Source organism: Cricetulus griseus, chromosome 6 (genome assembly GCF_003668045.3).
Source record: "Cricetulus griseus strain 17A/GY chromosome 6, alternate assembly CriGri-PICRH-1.0, whole genome shotgun sequence".
In the NCBI taxonomy this organism is placed as follows: domain Eukaryota; kingdom Metazoa; phylum Chordata; class Mammalia; order Rodentia; family Cricetidae; genus Cricetulus; species Cricetulus griseus.
The window spans coordinates 132958456-132981389 of NC_048599.1; the positions used below are offsets into that span (position 1 = coordinate 132958456).

At 35.8% G+C, this 22934-nt stretch overlaps 1 protein-coding gene across 1 annotated transcript in view; it reads left to right on the forward strand.

Annotated features, from left to right (window-relative positions):
- Positions 1-22934, forward strand: part of LOC100773941 (low-density lipoprotein receptor-related protein 1B) — a 1050824-nt gene that overhangs the window by 725686 nt on the left and 302204 nt on the right. The window contains exons 42-43 of the mRNA XM_035447074.1: positions 21737-21929; positions 22581-22706. Coding sequence (XP_035302965.1) covers positions 21737-21929; positions 22581-22706 — 319 coding nt within the window. The remainder of the gene's footprint in view (positions 1-21736; positions 21930-22580; positions 22707-22934) is intronic.

Sequence of the window (22934 nt, forward strand, 5' to 3'; positions counted from 1 at the left end):
GGCGGGGCTAGAGTGTCTCCCTACACTAAATCTTTAGTAGAATGAGTATATGTGTTATTAGCTGCAATTTGAAATACTTTTAATATTAAATACAAGCAATGAGCAGTCCCTAAACATTATGAGAAAATGAGTAATAGAATTTAGAATCCTGGTATGGTAGTTTGAATGAAATTGGCACCTATAATCTCATAGAGTGGTACTATTAGGGGGCATGGATTTGTTGGAGTGGATATAGCCTTGTTGGAGGAAGTGTGTCACAGTAGGGGTATAGGCTTTGAAGTTTCTTATTCTCAGTATAGTACCTAGTGTCTCAGTTGTCTTCCTATTGCCTGCAAGATGTTGGACTCTCAGCTCTAGCACCACATCTGCCTGCATGCAGATGCTCCCAATTATGAAGAAACTGGACAGAACATCTGAAACCATAAGCAAGCCACCTTATTTAAATGTTTTCTTTATTCGAGTTGCCATGGTCATGGCGTCTCTTCACAGAAATAAAAACCCTAACTAAGATAAAAGTAGGTTTCATGTTTGAGCAGTATATGGGCAAGGAGTTTACCAGTGACAATAGATTATGTCTCCAAACACCTGTGTTATCCAGTGAGCCCTACTATGTAATCAGGCCTATTTGTCCAACATGACAAAGTTTTATCTACTTGTTTAGTTCATGGAAAGAATAAATACCATCATCGTTGTAGAAGAACAAGTCCCATGAACATGTTTGAAATATTGATAAAAAACAATCTTGATGTTTAAGATTTAAATAATAATAAATGTTTTACTAAGAAGAGTTTATTTTCTTTTTTAAACTCAATGCATAACATTAGAATGAAAATCTCCAAGCAATAAACAGAAGATACATATATCCCTGTGCTTTCAGTATACTTTAAACATAGTATTATTGCAGTGGAAAATATAAAGAAGCAAACAGAGAATACATGCACTTGCCAGTTGTCATTATAAATCTGTAAAACACAGTAATATTCACTCTTTATGTCATTCTAATTTGTTTGAAGATAAGCATTAAGAGAAAGGATTGATTTTCAGTGTTGTTACCTGGGTTTCACCAGCCATCTTAACATGTATGCAAAAGCATTTTGTTTTTTGTTTTTTGTTTTCAGTCATGACCGAAACTCTTCCCATTTTGTCTTCTACACCAAACTCAGAGAGAACAGATTAAGGCTGTGATGCATGGCTGGAGTCTGGAAGTCACATTCCTGGGAGGTTCACCCTGCTGATATACAGCTGTAATCAATTACACAATGACTGCACATCTTTGACATATTGCACCAATAGATCAGGAGAATGATGACTGACAGAAGCATGTGTCCTGGAGACAGCTTAGCTGCAGGGTGTTTTATTTCTTTCCTTTCATTTTGGAGTGTTTAGTTTGAAAGTAGAAAGAAAACAAATTGACAAATGCAGGAGGTTATTACTGAAGCTGCCCTCCCAATAGACTGTTAAAAAAATAGCTTTCAATTGAGAAGCCTCAAAGGTTTTCTCTGCTTCTACTCCTTCCCAATTGGGTCCTTAAGTCAGAAAAAAAATTAACTCTTATGAATTAGGTTTTGTGAATTCAAGCTTCTGTTTTTTTTCTCCATTTTTTGACTGTATAAATACACAGTGACAGACTTCATCTGCATATCCTCATTTTCTCAGTGAGCTATTATGAGCCATCCTGGGAATTGGAATTATAGACATTTAAAATCAGAGTAATTACCTAGTAGGCTGTTATACATGCTTGGGAAAGGAAAACATTTATTCTGCCAGGGACCCAGTCATTACTGTTAACTTGAAATTGATGCTGAGGTGTGTATGAATGTTCTTTGTTCTTTCCTGGTCAAAGCTATGCTCACTCATGGATCTTGAGAGCTTGTCTGCAGTGGGGAACAAATGGACTCATGACAGTGGGTATAGTAGTTATCTAGAGATTTGTGTGAAATGCATAATGCCGGTTGATCAGAAGACGTTTTTCATTCCTCATCAATATCTTACTTTCTAGACTTTGCATTTATTTGGTCAATATCTGTGAAGGGTCTAAAATGTTTCCTCATCAGTAAAGTAATGTAGTCCATACATACGATGTTTCAGAAATGGAGGACACAGTCAAGACAGTTTTAATTTATACAGTCAGAGTGAAAATGAGGAGTTAGTCTCTCACATGTAGACCTGTAGAAATGATGAAAATTTCACAAAATCTGTGGAAGCAGGAGTCAGGTGACACCATATGGACAGGATTGTAGAACAGCATATTTTCTTCTATTTATATATGACACCAATTATACCATTCCTCTTCCATCCCCCAGGAAAGAGGAAACAAAAACATATTTTTTTTATCCTTTGAGATACAGAACATTCCTAAACCCTTGCCATGCCAATTCAGAACGAATGTTTACTTTCTCAGGAATTTTATACATTTCATATATCTCTAGGATTATAAGACACAGAGATGTACACATATTTGACAAATAATTATTTTGGCATTTGTAGTATAAGTCAACATTCATAACACTTTGGCACTTAACCTACAAATTTCATGTAAAAGCCATTTGAACTCATGGAATATAAGTTTTAATTATCTTTTGGATAATACAAAGTACTTACTGATTAATTTTCCTCTTCTAGAAATAGAATTTTTCTGGGAAAGAAGAAATTTTATCTGTCCTTTTCATCTAATACTACCATCTGATAACACCAGGTGTTTGGATTTCTCTTCTTCTCTGCTCCCTTTCTTTTATCAAGCAGAGTGGTATTCTAATTAATCACTGTCCCTAAGGGAGGGTATATTTCAGCAGGATGTCAGAAAATAAATAAGAAGATGAAATAAATGTGCATTGATAGTGATAAGTACATGAACCAAAAGGATGTGTAGAATTTAGACAGTGGTGAAGAATCTCCAGTAAAATGACTGGAAAAATTGGGGAAGAAAATGAGCACCAGGAAGCCAGGACACCAAATTGAAGAACTCTCTAAGCAGAGAGAATTGAAATGAGGAAGACTTTGAGGAAGGGAAGACAGAAAATATGGATGGGTCCATCATGGCTGGAGATAAAGTGAAATGGGAATGCACAGAGAGTATATGAGATTTTATATTCAGCGGTGGATGAAAAAGATACTAATCTTGTGGTTGGAGAAAGAAGAAAAATTGAATCAAATATTCTAATTCTACTTTTCAATATTATTAAATAATATATATTTTTACATGAAATTATAAAAGAAGAATAAATTTGTAGAGTCATTTCTTTTAGTTTTCCAGGATTATAAAAATTGACATTATTGCATTCAATTATATTAGTTTTTCTTATTATCAAATCTAACTAAAATTTGAAAACAAAGACTGTTTAAATGACTAGATTCTAACACTCCCCTAGATGAGGCTATTTCAATGCCTGCCACCACAAAATACAGTTAAGTTGGAGTTTATTCTGATTCCCTTTTTGTCAACATAGTACAAGCTAGAGTCATTTGTAAACTAATTTTGTTAACTAATGATCAATATGTGAAGGCACAGCTCATTATTGGTTGTGCCATCCCGGGTCTGATGGTTCCAGGTGATATAAGGTGGTACTCTGAGAAAACATGAGGGGCAAAACTGTAAACAGGGTCCTTCCATGGCCTCTGGTTCAGTTCCTGACTCCGGGTTCCAGCCTTGATTGAATTCCTTCTCTGAAGTCATTTCATAATGGGATGTGATATTGAAATATAAGATGAAATGAACCCTTTCCTTTTAAATTTGTATATGGTCATGTTGTTTTGTTACAGCAATAGAAAAATTAACTGATATAGCTCTCCATTCTTAAATTAATAGTACATAAGTTATGTATTGCAAATAGAAGGATATCATTACAGAAATACTATAAAATTGTGATATAATACTTCTAAAACATGTTGAGGCAATACCAGTAGTGTACACTGTTCAAAATGTTTGGATTGGTGAATAAATGCTCAAAACTCATGGTGTTACAGAACGCTGTCCTGTACTTATAGAGCACTGTGATTTTCAGTGGTAAATCTTTTTTGGTATGGGCTGTGTACACTACAACATGAATTGAACTATGTAGCAATTGCTTCATTTGTGGCAGAAATTTTTATTCAGTAACAACTTTACTGGTATTAAATACAAAACAGGTTGGTTAAAATTATCGATTAGTTGACTCAATACATGTGAGTATATAGATTTGAAAAAACAAGCAAACATTAATAGAATCATAAAGGAGACACAAGATTCAATATGGTTCTTTGGTAGCAACATAATAAGATGAATGAATGATATAATTAATATCAAACCCTTACTGTGAAGGTCTGACTTAAATAATGATTCCCTTCCATGTAGAGATAATTTCTAAGGTAATAATATTATAATGAAAAAAGTGATCATTTGTACTCACCAAGAATTATGGATGATGTGATATGAGTGTAGGTTAATTCATCCTTGGGGCAGTTCAGGGAAAGAAGTAGCAACAATTTATGTAATAGGGACTAGTTGAGCACAGATATAAGTAGAAAAAATAAATGTGCTATAACACCAGGAGAATTGGTCACTTTTGGAGTCTTAGTCTCCATAATAAAATAATTTACTAAAGGATTCAAACTGAAACTCAAGGACAATTTCATTAGCTTAAAAGAACATTCCCCAGAACAAACAGCTGCCTATCGGGGAAGAATGGAGAAGAGAAGTGGAAAGACGAGCACACTATTTCAGATGGCACAGAAATCACACAGTTATCTGAGAAGTAGCCACAGGGTGAGAAAGGGACTTCTAGAAACAAAGGAAGGAAGCCCAAATTATCAGAAAAACAAAACAAAAACAATTTAGGTTCAGGCCAGCATCCAAAATAAAAGGATAGAAGAAACAGGGAGCTCTTCTCTGGGAAACCAGTCTTCTGCTCTCAGCATTCCTTGGTTGCCTGGATTCTTTGTTCAGGGTTGAGACCTCATGAGATTTCACTCTTCCATGTTAGCCTGTTCACTGATGTCATCCTTGTTTAGGTCTTGTTCAGAGAGCTATGCTGGTGAAGCTTCATGGGTGTAGCTTCTCTGGAATTCCCAGAAAACACAATCTCACATCAAACTGTCTATTCCTCAGATCTTACAATCTTTCTGCCCACTCTTTTCCTATAATTCATACAAATAGTATTATACAGACTGAGTATGTTATATTTATATATTTATCACATACACAAATAATTAAAAATTAGAGACCACAAATTTGCGAGACAGGAGAGAGAGAGAGAACATGTGAAGAGCTACATGTAAAGAGCTGGAGGGAGGAAAGGGAGAGAATGATGCAATTATATTTTAATTTCAAAAATAATATAGATTTTTAAAAGTAGAAGTTGTCTGCTTGACTCAGGTCCTAGATATGTGTGCAGACCCTGCCCAAGAGAAATCCATATGCTTTTTAGTCTTAAGGTAGTAATTCTAGAAATAAAAATTATATTATCTCTTTAACGTAGCTGAAGGTGAGCCCAGCTTCCTAGGGCTTGTCATTGGCCAGGTGGTTGACGAAACCTAAACAGAATATTAGGTCTCTATCCAGGCTAGAGATTCAATTCTCTTGATTAGACCCAGTTTTCTCTTAACAGACATTCACTTCTGCTTTAATGTTTGTGATTATAATGCTCATTCTGGAAGTCCATTACACAATGGACTTCCAGAATGAGTATGTTGGCCCTCTCTTATCTGTTGACAAAATAGCTAAATTTAGTGACTCCATATGCATCCAAACATCATCAATTGGAAATTAGTATTTCTTCTTTTTATGCCATTTTTTAGTTGTTTCAGTTGCAATCTTTTCATTGATTGATATATTGAAATAAATGCTTTCCTAAAGGGAATGGAGGAGACATGCTTGGAGGTCAGTGCACATTGTGCAAAACTACAGTCACACTATATCATGAAACAAAGTAAGAGTTTGGAGTCATTACTCAAACATCTAATATCGAGCTAAAATTACAGACATTCAAGTGTCCGTGGACATAGGGAAATGTCTTTAACATCTGAGATGATTATATTATGCAAGTTTTTTCTTGGGTGTGGAAACTCATCAAAATGTTCCAGTGCTGTGAGTTGAGAAAAGGGACTACACTTCAAGAAATGAGTACCAAGATGAAGCTAATTTACTCTTGAAGTGTTTCTCTAAGTCTCTTCCTGCTTAGCTGAACCAATGCCTTAAATCCTTTTAGCCTTTCTCCTAAGCTAGAACATCATACCTTTGCTTTCTCCTTGAAATTCCCACAGAATATTGAAATCAACAAATAATTAAATATCAGAAACTGATGTAAACTTTGTTTAAACATATGAGGTAATGATTGACAATAATGTGTTTAAAAATGTCAGAAATATATCTCATATATATATATATATATGTGTGTGTGTGTGTGTGTGTGTGTGTGTGTGTGTGTGTGTGTGTGTGTGTGTGTATTTGGTTTTCTATGTCTGAACGGTCTGTGAATGGCTGAGAAATGAAGGTAAAAGAAGGCATTTTTTCTGCCTTCTTATTTAGCTTGAAGGACAAAGCTGTTTGAAAGCAAGAAAAGCTTTCAAAGATTACATAAATAGTGCTTAAATTTCATTACTTCATAATCTGCTCATAGTTCCTCTTCTAATTTGCTCATAGTTCCTCTTCCTGTGTAAAGACATTCCTTGGAATCTGTTTATGTAGTTCAGGGAATTTCTCAATTATCTACAGCACCAGTAATTTTTGTTTTAATGAAAAACATCCCTAAGACCCAAAGCGTGACTTTTCTAATGATACTTAGGACCAAGGTGAAAAGTTGAAGGTTATAGATTAGAGGATAGCATAATAATAATTTTCCAGAAATATTTAGAGAATTTTTATTTTCAGCTACAATGACAAACTAGTAAAGTTTTATGCATGCCAAATACTCTTTATTTATTGTACTTATATCCAATGTCCTGAAATGGACTTAGAAATATGTAGTGTATTTAATGACTTTTATTTAATATGGAAGAATTGGCATTAACACCTGCCTTATATTTAGTGGACATTTGGTTATTCAAATTCAGTTAAAGGAAGAAGAGTTCATTATTCCACATGGCTAAAAGAATTATAGAAGTACATAAATGCTAGGAATGCATATTTATGTGATTTATGTACATATTAGTTCATAGCATGACCTTGAATATTTGAAATTGATGATGTTCTTTTTACTTTATTATAATTGCCAAATTGTAATCCTTTCAAATTAATTATCTAAAAGAATCCTTATAGAAAACATAATGCCTACCTAGTTTAGGGTAACAGCCAGTACTATTTTCACTTACATTTGTTTGCAGGATCTTTTGGGGTAACAGCCCACTTTGGGATCCCTTACAGGCTTCTACAGTCAAGAAAGAAAAAGTAAGGGGATCTGAGGGAAAAAAAAATTAACTCACACTCAAATGTTCATCAGTCTGTCTCTTTTATTCTTCTATATCTCTCAGCAACATAAAGTTTCCAGTTTATACACCTTCACAATTAACAATTTCTCAGACTCCCTAGTGGGGTCCAGGACTGAGTCCTGGGACCCATAAAAGACAGATAGGAATTTACATTCACACAGGCAAGTCCTGGTTGTTAGCTCAAAGGAGGGAGTAGCTTTGTGAATGTCCCATGAACTAATTAAGTGAGAAGTTTAGATAAGAGAGAGATTAAGTCATTGGGGAATTCTAGAAAGGGAGACTAGTGTGCTATGCCACATTTTTAAGTGGTTAGATAAAAACCTAAAAACTTTATATTCAGTAAAAGTCACGAGTAAGGCAAAGATTGTCATTTTACTCAGCATACCACTTTTTTTCCCAGGATTTATAGAGTATTAGGTAACCAGGCAACCTATGTAAACAGATGGGGAATTACATTCTTTGGTCCATTAGCTTATTCACAAGAAGCTGTAAGTTCTAAGTCGGTAATCACACCTTTGCTGTAAGAAGTTGAAAGAAAGAGGACACTCAAATTTGTAAATTATCACATACAGGGCTTTATGCCTATCAGCTGCTCTGATTGCTCACACAGTGTGTCTCATTCCAATGGGGAGAATGTCTTTCTCTACCTAGTTAACTATGTTTCCTGCTGTTTCTGAGAGTAACACACAAGCTGTAAATTCCTTAACTAAGATCATTAGTAAACCCAGGTGAAAGTGAACATGAGGAGTTAGGAATCATTTAATGAAAGGTTAGTTTTATCTATAAGTTTTATCTATGGCTTTCCTTATCTATAAGTGAGGTAAAGCCAGGGCATGCTTACTTTACTATCTATCTGGGCAGTTATGAATCAACAGCTTTCGGTGTGGATTGCTGGGAATGTCTTAGACGGAATGCTTTTGCCTGTGTCGTAAACACTGACCAAATGCCTATCAATAAGGATAATTGCAAGAAGGCAGATCTGGGTATTTCCATAGGAGAGGGAAACAAGGACCTGATAGTGGGAAACATGTCTTACACATAACTAAAGAACTTAATCAGTAAACTAACACCTGGTAGTGGAAAACAGGTTTCACGCATAACTAAGGCATATAATCCGTTAACTTCAAATGCATGGGAGACATTGTGCCCAGCAAGTAAATGAACAGTGCTGAACTGGGGGAAGTCCCAAGTTTCTTACAGAAAGGAATAAGCTACTAGAAGGATCTACAGCAAGAAACAGCCACTTTTTTTGTTTGTTTGTTTTTTTTTTTTTTTTTTTTTTTTGAGACAGGGTTTTTCTGTGTAGCTTTGGAGCCTATCCTGGCACTCTCTCTGGAGACCAGGCTGGCCTTGAACTCACAGAGATCCTCCTGCCTCTGCCTCCTGAGTGCTGGGATTAAAGGCATGCACCACCAACGGCCATCGAAACAGCCACTTGTTTTTCTCTCCAATCCGTCCTTGGGCAAAATAGTTCTGAGCATGAGAATTTTTCAACCCCACAGCTCCTAGGTTGAAATTCATACATGAAAAATCACAAGAGTGGGTATAATAGAATGGATAATTATTTTGGTAGCAAAGCTGTTTATCCAGAGGGCCTTATAAACACTAGACCAGCTCAGGTCTAGTTGATTAATTGATGTTGTAATTTCAGAGTTCTTCCATTGCTTTATTTTCTGTAATGATAACTTTTACTTCCATGCACTGACAGTCCAAATCAAGCTAGTCAATCCAGAACTGTTACAGGGATATGGCTATAGTTTCCCCTCGTGTCCCTGGGCTTTGTGATCATTGGAAATAATTCAGATGATACACATAGGTCATAAAGAAAAAGACAGTTTATAGTAGAGGGAGAACACTCCCAGGGGAGAGAGAGGACAATGGTAATAGGGACACATGTGTCTGACTACACCTAGGAAGTCCCCCAAGTTTCCTTTTATGTCTTACTTCACAAATGATTGACAAACCCATTTTGATTAACTTTTGTAGGAGATTTTTGTCCTCCAATGTGATCTTTGACAAAGGACTCCGAAAAGTTCAGGAATCTTTCAGCAGTCTCTTCTTTCAAACTCGCATTATCATCTGGGTAGTGGTGGTGCACACCTTTAATCCCAGCACTTGGGAGACAGGCAGGTAGATCTTTGTGAGTTTGAGGCCAGCCTGGTCTACAGAGCTACACAGAGAAATCCTGTCTTGACAAAAAGAAAAAAAAAAAGAAAAGAAAAGAAGAAAAAAAAAAACTCTCTCATTTTTGATTCTGGAAACACATAATAGATTTCTTTCATAGGCATTTTTCCAAGTTCATACATATAAAAGCCCTTTACCCTATAATTTATGCCTCTTGGTTTGTTTGTTTCATTGGAGGAGGATAGAAATAGGCCCTTGAGGGAATGGTAATGAGCACAGACCTGCAGTATTAGATTTAGTTTTAGAAGGTACTGATTATCAGAGAGGTCCCACTCTCAATATCCATCAATCCTGCTAATATAACTAGATACAAAAGAAAACCACATTAAAAAATTTAAAAATTCAACCCAAACATTTATATTTAGTTACTTAAACAAATCTAACACAAAATAATTTCAATTTCACAAATTTAGATGATATTTTTATTGTTGTTCTTGTTTTCAAGCATATTTGAAGTCTTAAGACTTTTGGTTTAGGAGTTGGTAGAGAATGGGAGTCCTCCAGAGTGGTGTAAGTTTTCTCAAATCAGGGATTCCATAGTTCAAGATCCAAGGTGCCAGACAAAGCAATGGCCACCATAAACATTAGAAGTCAATGACTTCTGGTTCCTTTTTGTTCTAAATTAAAAAAAAATAAACTTCACAGGCAATTAGATGTGGTGAAAGAAGAGTTTCATTTTGGGGTGTAGGTGGGAACTTGAAAGAAAGAAAATGATTAAAGGAGGGAGGATGGGAAGAGAGGGATGGAGGGGAGGGAGGGAAGGAGGGGAGGGAGGGAAGGAAGGAAGGAAGGAAGGAAGGAAGGAAGGAAGGAAGGAAGGAAGAGAACTCTTGAACAGGAGGTCCCAGAGAGCAGGCAACTATAGAACTCTTCTATAGAATTTATGGGAGGAACTAGGATGAGGCTTGTGTAAATGAGCTAGACACCTTGTTGAACTTGCTACTCACATAAAGCTTCCAGAAAATCGAGCCTTAGGAACTAACTCATTAGCCTATGCAAAAGAGAATATGCAGGATAAATCAGAAAAGGAACCCGGGGCCCTTATGTTATTTTGGGCCTTTAGGCAGGACAAAGCTGAAGATATTTTGGCTTTTAAAAAGAGTCATTCTATATATGCAAAAAGTTTAAAAGTGGTCTGAGAAGCCAAAGCTGGGAGATCAATAGGGATACACAAGACTCTGTATTCAAAAAATAAATTTCTATAAGGAAGAATCTTCTGTTGTAAGTCAGGCTACTGAAGGCTTGGTTCCAGCTACAGGACGAAAGGATCAGATATGGTGCAGATGAAGGAACAGGTGGACAGAGGACAGCAGGTCTAGGTGGGTGAAGAGAAGGACAGGTAGACAGACAGTAGTTGAGTTGGTCATTTCAACATGAGAGCCAAAACAGGTTAAATCTCCTCAGGCAGTTGGAAGTTTTCTGTCTGACAATCCTTGATTTACATATTACATTTGCAAATGATAAATTATTAGGACTCATCACCATCAAATTGCTAGATGTCCATCTCACCTTGGGACCAGGTGACAAAATTGTATCCTTTCTGCAGTCTAATATGCCTGAGAAGTTTTTAGATCTGTTTTTTCTGACATGATTTTAACAAGCCTGTGTGCCCCTGCAGTCTTAATTCATACAGATAAGCTTATAGGGGAATTGCTTTCTACTCCTCAGAATAAGTCAATTATCAGTGTGTGGCTACATTCTGATGGCTGACAGATAGTGTTCATTGAGGGTCCATAGCAGACCATAGTTATGATCAGATAAAGAACCCACACTTGCATATCCATGGTCAAGTTGTTTCTGAATCTCAGGCTGCAAGAAATAAGAGAAAGCATTGGGTCATAGAAGGCAGCCTGGTAGATCACTACAGGGAGAGGGAGAGGTTGAAGTGAGTGTAGCCAGATCTGTTCTGAGCAGTGGCACCAACCTGGGAATATCTGTCATCTGAACTTTGTTTTTTCTGCAATTATTTATATTTTTTAATCTCTAAAAATACTAGTGTTTGTCACATGACATGCATTGATACACTAAATTTTATAAAATGGAGGTTAATTATTGCAGAGCTCAGTACAATCTCTTAGTGAATATCAATTTTCAATGACTGGATTCTTCATAGAAAAGGTAGCATTTTTTTCTGAATATATAAGTTCATATACTTATCATTTACTTTTTGAATTTTCAAAAGCAGTATTGAAAATTAATGGAAATATGTGTTGAAAATACTTGTATCACCAAATTTATTTTGAGGCAAAAGCCTGGAATGCAGTGGCACTCCAAAAACGAGTTCTGGAGGACCCTAAAGCTAGGCATAGTTTCCTGTTCCCAACATGCAATCAAAGTAATGACCAGTGATGAAAGGCAGAGAAATAATTTTATATTGTGGTCAGATTGAGTAGCAGAACAAAATAACATAGATGCAGTTACCGAAAGTACTGATAAGAGATTTAGGATTCTGAAAAGGAGGAATTGAGGCAGGAATCAAGAGGTGTGTATGTTTAGGCAGTCTTGGTCAATGTTTGGTCTGGTTGGTCATTGTCTCAGCTCTGTTCACAGCACTGTGAATGATTATTCTCATCTGCGGGTAGATATATCCAACATATTCCTGTTGCTTGGGGGATTCATGGTAACTCAACAGCAAAGGGTAGGGAAGGCAGCATTCCCTTACTTACAGTGAAAGAAAAGAAGAAACAAATTGAAAATAGAAATTATGAAATTGCATATTGCTTCCAGAAACCTGAGGGGACAAATAATTAATCGCAGCATTTGTGAGGAAAAGACAGGCATATCTCCTTGAGTTAAAGGCCAGAATAGACTGTTCTACATAGTGAGTTTCAGGATATCCATGGATACATAATGATATAATGAGACCTTGTCTAAAACAACAACAACAACAAAAACAAAGACTAAATGCTTTTCTGAAAAAGCAACTCTTGAATGCTTTTGTCATTCATACTATTTGGAAGAAAATAAGGGGAAAAATCTTTGCTTGCTTGTTATTTGGCTGAAATGGGTTAAATAGCAGAATTTTGCCATTTGAGACAAACAGGACACAAAAGAGAATGATTGCAAACCTTGTCAAGACAACGCAGAACACTCATTCTGAATACCTGCTTCACAGAAAAATCTGTCAAATATGCTAGGGCTATAGGCAGAATATGGATGCCTAATGTTGCAGAGGAACTTTCACTATTAAACATCTCTAAGATCACTCCATTTATTTCATTGACAAGATCTTAGTAGACTGGATTAGTCACTATCTCCTTTGCAGTGAGAGAGAGAGAGAGAGAGAGAGAGAGAGAGAGAGAGAGAGAGAGAGAGAGAGAGAGACGTTTATGTTTACATATGGAAATCTAGGAATTGTTTTTCTGGATGTGGGTGACCTCATCCAGTATAATTTTTACACATTTATTTGCAAATTTCACTTTCAGAATGTTGAAAATTTCTGTCATGTACATCTATTTTTCTTATCTAGCCATCACCTGATAGACAATTAAGGTGCTTCTGTTTCCTAGCTCTTGTTTGTAGAGCAGTAGCAAACATGGATGTGCAAGTATCTCTGTATTGTCCTATGCAGACTTGGGGGTAAAGGTCCAGATGTAGTAGACCTAAATCATGTGGTAGCTTTATTTCCAATGTTCTGAGGAAACTCTAGACTTCTTTCTTGACCGGTTGTATTAGTTTACACTTTGACCAACAGTGTTTAAATGTTATCTTTTCCTGTGAGCATGTCTACAATTTTCCAAGAACAAAATTAGTCAATAAAGGAGTAGGATACAAAGAATACTGGACTGTTGGAGGTTACAATTCCCTCCATGTTGGATTTATTTGATGGTTATAAAGATATATATATATATATATATATATATATATATATATACATAATATTACACACATATATAACACATATTATATACATTATATATATATATATGTAACATATAATATATATGTATCTACACACACACATACAATTCTTGTATCAACTGTTGGGTAAATGTTACTACTTCTAATATGTATTACTTAGGGTCACCTACATGAGTAACAAAAGTTGGGTTTACTTTTTTTTTCATTCGTTTGAACAGTCTCATGTATTTCAAGTTGACCTTAACTTCTTTATGTGACTTAAGTGACTAAAACTGACCAGAAATATCTCATCCTTCACTTCTACTTCTTGTGTGTTTTGGATTTTCGGCAGTATGCTACCAGGCCTGGTTTATCCAACCTGTGCAACTATCATTTTGTCATTTTCTCATCGTGATATTTTATAAAAAAGCAAATAAACAGCGACAACAAAAAAACCTTTGTCTCGTTTACTTTGATGAGCAACTGTAGTGTTCGTAAAGTAAGATGTAAACAAGTTCCAAGGGAAGATAGAGTTTTCTCTCTGACATGGTCAGGTTCATGTGTGAAATCCCTATAACAAAAGATAAAGAAGAAAGCATATACAAGTATATTTATTGTAAGTCTTGTGTAACATGGGAGCATCTGAAAATAAGAAGCTGAGTTTTGTGTTGAGTTTAAAGAAATGGACTAATGTCGCTATGCAGAGTTTCACACTATGGGCATGAGTGGTCTTCAAGCACTCTGCTCAAATTCTGCTGTGTTGTATATGATATCATTTTGCTTTGACTACATGTTACAATTGTGTCCCCGACCTCCAACAGAGGCAGATCAGGAATTTTTCTCTTGGCTTTAAGGGAGCAGGTGCCATTCTTGTTTCTGATTTTCTGATTTTCTTTCTTTCTTTCTTTCTTTCTTTCTTTCTTTCTTTCTTTCTTTCTTTCTTTCTTTCTTTCTTTCTATTTTTTGCATGCACGAGCGCGTGCGTCGTGTGTGTGTGTGTGTGTGTGTGTGTGTGTGTGTGTGTGTGTGTGTGTGTATGTATGTTTCATGTAACAGGTAGTGGGATCAGTCTAGGGGATGGCTGAGATGTTTCCCAGGGATTGAATTGACTCCTGTGTGAAACAAGAACCATGCAGCAGAGAAAATGAAAGTAACAGCCTTTTCAGGTTTAGGATGGTGCAGGGACTGATCAGTGAATCCCCAAATGGACTCTGGTGAAGTATTTTAGAGGGCCCCTGGGTCCTCCCCTTCCCCTTGTTAATGTAGTTTGATAATAGCCTACATGATTTTCCACCATTTCTCCTCATTGTATCTCAGAGAACCTGCTGCTTTCATTTTCCTTGTCTCCTTATTCCCGCTAACTCTTTGAAGGTGTCTGCCTCACTCTATCTCCATTTATTTATTTATTTATTTATTTATTTATTTATTTATATTTTTTGAGACTGAATCTGTCTGAATCTGAAGGTTGTGGTTCTCGATATTCTAGATAGAGGGCACTTTGTACGATTTTGCTGTTGTTTGTTCGTTGTCAGCTGAAAAATAAGCTAGGATCATTTGGAAAGTACCCTCAATGGAGAAAAAGGCCCTATCATATTATCCTCTAGACAAGTCTGGGGGGCTATTTTATTGAATGATGATTGATGTAGCAGGGCCCAACCCATAGTAAGTGGTCCCACCCCTGGACAGATGGTCCTTGCTGATACAAGAAAGCAAGCTGAGTAAGCTATGATGTTTCAGTCAGTAAGCAGTGTTCTGTGGTCTGTACTTCAGTTCCCACCTCGATATTATTGACCCCATTTTCTAAAATTCCATACTAAACGTAGCTTGTATTACTTTATAGTTGAAGAAATTAGAACAAGAAAAAGTGGAATAAGCAGACCCAGGACATGTGTAATGTTTTCCTACATAAGGACCCAAATTGCTTGACTCCAGAGACTGGGTGCTGTGGTATAGCAAGTGTGAGTGTCTTTACTACTTGTTGGAATTATGGTCATCAGTGTGTTGCTAAATTAAATAACATATTTTTTTATCATGATTCTTTGAGAATTTGACATCATGAACCCCAGTCTCCCTCATCTCCCGTCCCCTCCATACCTCCCCCTCATCCTACAACATCCTTCCCAAAGAGAAAACCTCCCAAAATTAACTAAAAACAAAAGAAACAAACAGCAAAAACACCTCACTCTTATGTCTTTCCAGCCTCTCCAATATCTCTTCATTTGTCCTAGTACCATCGGAAACTGCAGTGTGTCACATAGTATACCCTTTTGTTCAATCGGCCCTACCCACAAATGATCATTGCATGAGCAATATATTGTTCAAGGCCTCTAGCCTCTGGAATACAATCATCACTAGACCCTCACTGAAACTCCTCTTAGATATGATACTATTGCCCTGAGTCCTAGAGATCCTGTAGTTGTTATTCTGCAGGACTCTCTTCCTTCAATACATTGTCTAAAATAATACTTAAGTTTTACTTTAAGGATTGTGAACCTCTCTTGAAATATTAAGATTGGCATTCTTGTATGGCATGGACATAGGAGATTTTGATTTAATATACTTCTCTGACTAGCTCTTTACACTTCTTTTAAATTATTAAAAATCCAGGAGAGTTGTATTTAGACAATGGTCTAGGGTGTAACATAATTGAAATATTCATCAAAGGTGTGAGTATGAGCTTGAGAGGGTAATGTCTGTAGTTCTTCAGAAACACACTCATGTTGCTGACCTCATTTTATAAAGAAAATAATTTGTCTCTGCATGAAGAGCTCAGAAGTCCAATTAGATGTACATGTTCAAATCAAGATCTAAACCTACACTGCAGAGGGACATAGTCTTAACCACTCATTTACACTCAAATTTTAACAATAATTATGGAATATTAAATATATCCTGAGTATGGGCTACAGAAAAGATAAGACTCCAGGTTCTAAGCCTTTAAGTCCTGGTGAGAAGATGCTAAGAGCTCTTAGTCTGTGTTCTCTTGATTATTCCCATGATCATGAGAACCATTCTCTGGACAACAGAGGATGATTGGGTAAAGGGGGGATTGGTTTTGGATAGAATTCAAAAATCTAGGAAACTTACTGAAATGATACCTTGTCTTTTTAAAATTTACTGGTTCTTAATGTTGGATTAAAACAGATTTTTTTCTCTAAAGGGAGATGAAATATTTTGTGAGTCAAACATGAATGATCTTGGACTTGAGACAGAAGTTCTGTGGCTCTGAGTGGCATGATTCACAATGAAACTTGCTACATAATGTTTTGCTAGTCATAGAATAAAAGACACTCATAAGTCAATGTATTTAGAGCTTGTTGGTGCAGTCATAACACAGCTGGGTTAAACAAAATGAGTAATCTTCTTTTGTAGATTACAGAGGCTCTTTGATAACATTCTTAGCTTTTGAGTTAGGAGAAACTAGTGGTCTGCAATGAACATGCTCCAGAGATTTTAGATAACCATCAACAGGGTATAGAGTAAGATGCAGATGTGGGTGGCAATTCCCCACAGGCATGAGCAAATCCTCCCCTAATCTAAATAATTTCTTGCATATGTGCCCAGAGGCTTCCCCACCCTCATAATTCAGATTTTATCATGTAGACAATTAACAGTAACCAAAATAATTTTCAGTTATCTTAATTAGAACACACTATATATTTCCTACTCAAGCTTAACTGACAGACACAGTCATCTTAAAAACTTGAGTAGTGCTGAGGAATTCTGAGAGATAGAAAGTAGCACTCTTGTTTACTGTTTGAAGCCAAGTGACCTGGAAGATTGAACTGACTGCTTTAAGAATTTCTAATGACACAAATGGAAGGCAGAGGGTTAAGGGGCTTCATCATGTTGATGTATAAGCATCTGTGCTTGCTTTGTTAAAAGTACAATAAACACAATAGCGAAGTTTTTGGAATGCTTTGAACATTACTCTTTTCAACTAAGGTCCAACATGAATAGCTTCTAGTTTCCAGTACTGAATAATATTAAATAATACAGCTACTTCCAAAAACTAATCTATTATTATATTAAATATTTATCAGTTTAAAATTACTGATTTACTACATTACTCTTCTTCTCAAGGCTAAAACAGTCCCAGTTTATTTCTTTCTTTGGTGTAGAGCCATGTTCCTGGCCAACCTGTCATTTCCTGTCATTTATGATGTTATTAGAGGGAAAATCAGCTGGAGCATTTAGATGCCTCCCATTTGCCTATTATATTGTTTGCATTAACATCCAATATATGGTGTAGAGACTATATTGTCTCCGTGTTAATCTGAAATTTCTTTATTGATTGATTGCTTTGGTGCTTCAATTGAAAAGGTACCAGTACAGATGTTAATGCCAAGAGTCAAAAGACATGAGGGCAGACATATTGATTTCTGACACATAAATTTTAGGTCTATAAAACATTCTCAAAATCAATTTAATTACTTATCTATGAGAACATATGTAGAGTTAAGTGTCTGGGAAGATACAAATTTTCTGAAACCATGACTTATTTTGAAAAATGGATCTATTTATAGGTACAAAGTGAAAGTGCATGAAAATTATGCTGTAAGTTAAATACTGCAAAGCTAGAAATTCATGATGACGAAGCTCCTGTATTGTCCTTGAAGATGCTGATTAGGCTTGCAAGATACAGAGCTAGGGTAATTTGGGTAAACATATTTAATATGAAGATAGAAGTACATGATTGAGCTTTAATCAGAAATGAGATGGAGGGAGTTTGGTTCATTATTAGTGGAATCTATTAAAATTATATATGTAATTATAATCTGTGTCATATTGCTTTTCCCCTTTGATGTATCAGCAAACACTGAAAAGTAACCAGCCAACTAAATCACTGCTAAATCCAATAAGACATATTATCATGGAAATAGACATTTGATAACAGCAACTAAAATTTGTTTTGATTTACAACTGCCTTAAAAATTTCATTCTTCTTCATTTAAAATGTTGATTGGATATTTAGAATGTTTACATGGAATATAATGCTGGTAAAATCAAGGAAACTACTGTGTTCTCTAACTTAAAGGTTCAAACATAGATTAATTATGAAAACAACTTTTCTAGTCCCTATTACTTAGGCCAAATCTCTAGATGACAATTAACCTAGATCTTGGCCATATTGAGTCCAAAGCAGTTTTAGGTCACTTTGAGTAATTATTTAAACTCTTCGAGATTCAATTCATACAATTAAAAATGATCAGAGTATCATTTATCATTTATAACCATTATTAAAATGTTAAACTATGTATTATGCACCTTGATGGTTAACCTTGGTTGACAATTTAGTAGGATTACCTCAAGCAGCTGGTGCATCTGTGAGGGTATTACTTGATGAGAGAGACCCAATATGAATATGTCACAACATCCTGTGAGGTGAGATCTGTGCAGAGATAATTGTAAGATCCAATCTGTCATCCACACACTGCTGACTTGACACACATGTGAACTCACAGAGATGATGACAGGATACACAAGATCTACACTAGTTCAAACCAGACAAATGCCCAGTACAGAGAAAGGAAAGCAGACTCAAATAAATACACATTTAAGTGCCAAATAATATTAGCTGTGGAAGGATTATTCTTTTATTTTTACAGTTTTACTCTTTTATAATTATTTCTCAAAAATGTATTCCAATTACTGACATCACCTTGAACCTCTTAAGAAGAAGAAATATCACTTTTGTAGGGTGCACACACCTGAATGACAGTATACTCTGAGCTGAGAATCATAAGATCAGAAGCATCCTGCAAAATATTATGAGAAAAAATAATATAGACTATCATATTCTAATCAGATCAAATAAATCAAGGCTTTAACAAAAATAGCAAAGTAGTTTAGAATCAAATTACATGTGATAGCATTGATTTCTAGAACAGAAGTTACTCAAATAATCAGACAACAATAAAATAATTGTTTTATCAAAATTGTTATTTTTTTTCTTTTTTCTTTTTTTGTTTTTTTTTTTTTTGAGACGGGGTTTCTCTGTGTAGCTTTGGAGCCTATCCTGGCACTCACTCTAGAGGCCAGGCTGGCCTGAACTCATAGAGATCCCCCTGCTTCCGCCTCCCTAGTGCTGGGATTAAAGGTGTTTGCCACCAATGCCCAGCTAGTGAAAAGGTTTTAAGAAGGTATTTTGGAATTAATAAGGCAGGTTTTGGAGAAAGGGTGATATTTTTAGTAACTTCATAATTTTCTTTTATGTAGGTAAGATAATAGAGATAGAATTCTACTTTTATTTACCATATGTATAACATTGTGTCTATTTCTCCAAAGCATATGTATTTTAGTGGCCCATAAACATTTCAATAAATTTATACACTTTTGAGAATTTCATATATGAGTATTATATTTATATCCCCTGTTTCTCCCCTCCATCAAACTCCTCAAATGTTACTCTAATTTCCTCTCAAATTATTACTGTTACTTATATATGTTTCCACACATATGTGCAATTTTATAAATCCCACCCACTGAGTTCATTCACTATAGCTTAGTATATATGTTTAGGGCTGACTACTTGGGATTGTATAAGCACTTGGGAGTTCATCCCTGGAGAAGACAGATTTGCTATCTTTTAATCTCTTAATTACCTATAACTTTTACCTAGGGTTGGGGGCTTATGAAATTTCCCCAATTATCATTGGCACATCAGCTGATGTTTTGTTCAAGAATAGCATTAGCAAGCATAGTGTTGAGATTTCATGGGGGCAGCACCCCTGTAATGTGAACACTATCTCATAGAAGACATCTTAGTGCTCTGACACCTAACAAATGTTTTCATTCCCCTTCTCTCAGTTTTTATGAACTTAAGGTGTAGAGGTTGTGTTGTAGATATATCAAGTGGGATTGAGCAACCCTTTGTCCATTAATCTTCACATTTTAAACAGTTGTGGATTTCTAATGGTCTCTTCTTGGAAAAGAAGCTCATTTGATGAAAAAGAATAACTAAACTCATCTGTGGTTGTAAGGCTAAATATTTCAAATGAAGTTACAAATTATTCCAGTTTAAGAAAGTAACAGCAATCCATCATACACACACACACATACACACACACACACACACACACACACACACACACACACACACACACACACGTGTCAGGTACATAGCCTCATCAACCACTAGTAGTTGCTTGGGTTTATAGTACCACAAATTAATTTCCTCTTCTGTGCAGGTCATTAAGTCCTATTAGATGGCAACTGGACACTGCCAAGATATAAGTACCTACCACTATTGCACCTTGGGGGACCACTGTTATGGTTTGTAGAGTATGAGATCTGAGTAGGACTATTGATACTCTTTTCCATTGACATCATGTGTTTTTGTCAAGGATTAGTTACCCATATTATGGATATGTGTGGCCTTTATTGTCTTACTCATCTACTGATGTCTTCTCCCATCAGTTGCCAATACTATGCTGACTTGATAACACTCATTTTGTGTTACCTCTAAGATTAGTAATGTTATGTCTCCCGAAACAAGGTTTTTGTTTGTTTGTTTTTTTGCTTTTTTGTGTGTTTGGTTTCCTTTTTCCTTTTCTACACCCTTTGCATTTTTGCATACATTTTACAGACAGCTTATGAATTTCTACAAAATGTCTCTCCTCTCTCTCTCCTCTCTCTCTCTCTCTCTCTCTCTCTCTCTCTCTCTCTCTCTCTCTCTCTCTCTCTTTGTCTCCAGGATTTCTCTGTGAAATAGTGCTGCAGTATTGGCTGTCCTGAAACTCACTCTGTAGACCAGGCTGGCCTCAAACTCACAGATATCCATCTGCTTCTGCCTCCAAAGTGCCGGTGTGTGCCAGGAGTGCCAGGCTGTAAAAGTAATTCTAAATATTAATTTCTAGTTAGTTGTTATAAATGTAAAGAAACATTTTATTTTTTGAATTCTTATTAAATTCACATATTATTTTCAACTTCTAAAACTACATTATCTTGTATACTTTATATACAAAGTTTTGTCATTTGTAAGGGAATAGATGAACTCATTTTTCTTCCAGAAGAAATAATTTTCTATTATCTTTTGTTTATTATATTTTTAAACCACAGTTCCATAGATATGAATTTTCTCACTCATCCTTTGCTTCTGTTTTATTTGAGACATATTCTGATGAAAACTAAAACAGTTAAAATATAGTATAAAACATACTGTGATGATACAGTCAAAGAATTTCTGATGTGATAGTCCCTACTGTTGATAACTGATGGATTTTTCCATCTCTCACTTTCTGGAACAAAAGAAGATATCAATGTCTTAATATTTGCATGTTTGTGTAAACTATATTTTAATTTATTTCAGGTAATTGTCAAGTCTGGACCAGGAACTTTTCTTAGTCTGGCTGTTTATGACAATTATATCTTCTGGTCTGACTGGGGACGAAGAGCTATTTTGCGTTCTAACAAGTACACAGGAGGAGAAACAAAAATTCTTCGGTCTGATATTCCACATCAGCCAATGGGAATCATAGCTGTTGCTAATGACACCAATAGCTGTAAGTTGTAATAGGGAATGATATTTCCTAATTGTACAACCTGTCAACTTTTTGTCATTTATGGTAATATACATTTTGTGATCATATAGCTTGGGTTATAATATTCAGAATTTGACTACATAATGTATTCAAATTGTCAAGTGTTCAAGTAACTTCTATAGAATTTAGTTGGTTACACAAGAACAAATTTAATTATTTGTGAAGCTCTTTTCCACTGTCCTTTATTTATTTTTTTTGGTTTTTCGAGGCAGGGTTTCTCTGTGGCTTTGGAGGCTGTCCTGGAACTAGCTCTTGTAGACCAGGCTGGTATCAAACTCATAGAGATCCGCCTGCCTCTGCCTCCCGAGTGCTGGGATTAAAGGCATGTCCACCAATGCCCGGCATCCTTTATTTCTTATATCTTTGAAATTAAATGCTAACTTGTTTCTGGGATGATTTTCTTAGGTTTTCATCTGGGTTTATAAATTCTGCATCCACTGGATTACTTACAGAATTGTTGTTTACAGTAGGAAAAAGTCTCATAATTCCATGACATACTCAAAATTTCTGAGTGTCCTGGAGGTTAAGGCAGTTCTAGTTTTCTGGTTAACTGTAGTTAATGGCGTCCGTGTGTTCATCACAAAATGTTACTCATGGGGCCCTTCATTGCAGGTGAACTCTCTCCATGTGCATTACTGAATGGAGGTTGCCATGACCTTTGCCTTTTAACACCTGATGGAAGAGTGAATTGCTCCTGTAGAGGGGACCGAGTATTGTTAGCTAACAACAGATGTGTGAGTAAGTAATTATAATGTGTGTAATATTTTTAGAATATATTGAAATTATGTTCTGACATTCATCAAGTTGCAGAGGTTCATTTGTTTTATATCTGTTTATGTAAGAATTCATCTCATGCTAGAATTTTCTTGAAGCTTCATGTGATAAGTAACAGTATCCAAGAAAATAACTTAGGCGTCCCTGTGGTTGAGGTCTGACTCTGTTAGGACTAGCCTCAGAGTTGTGCAT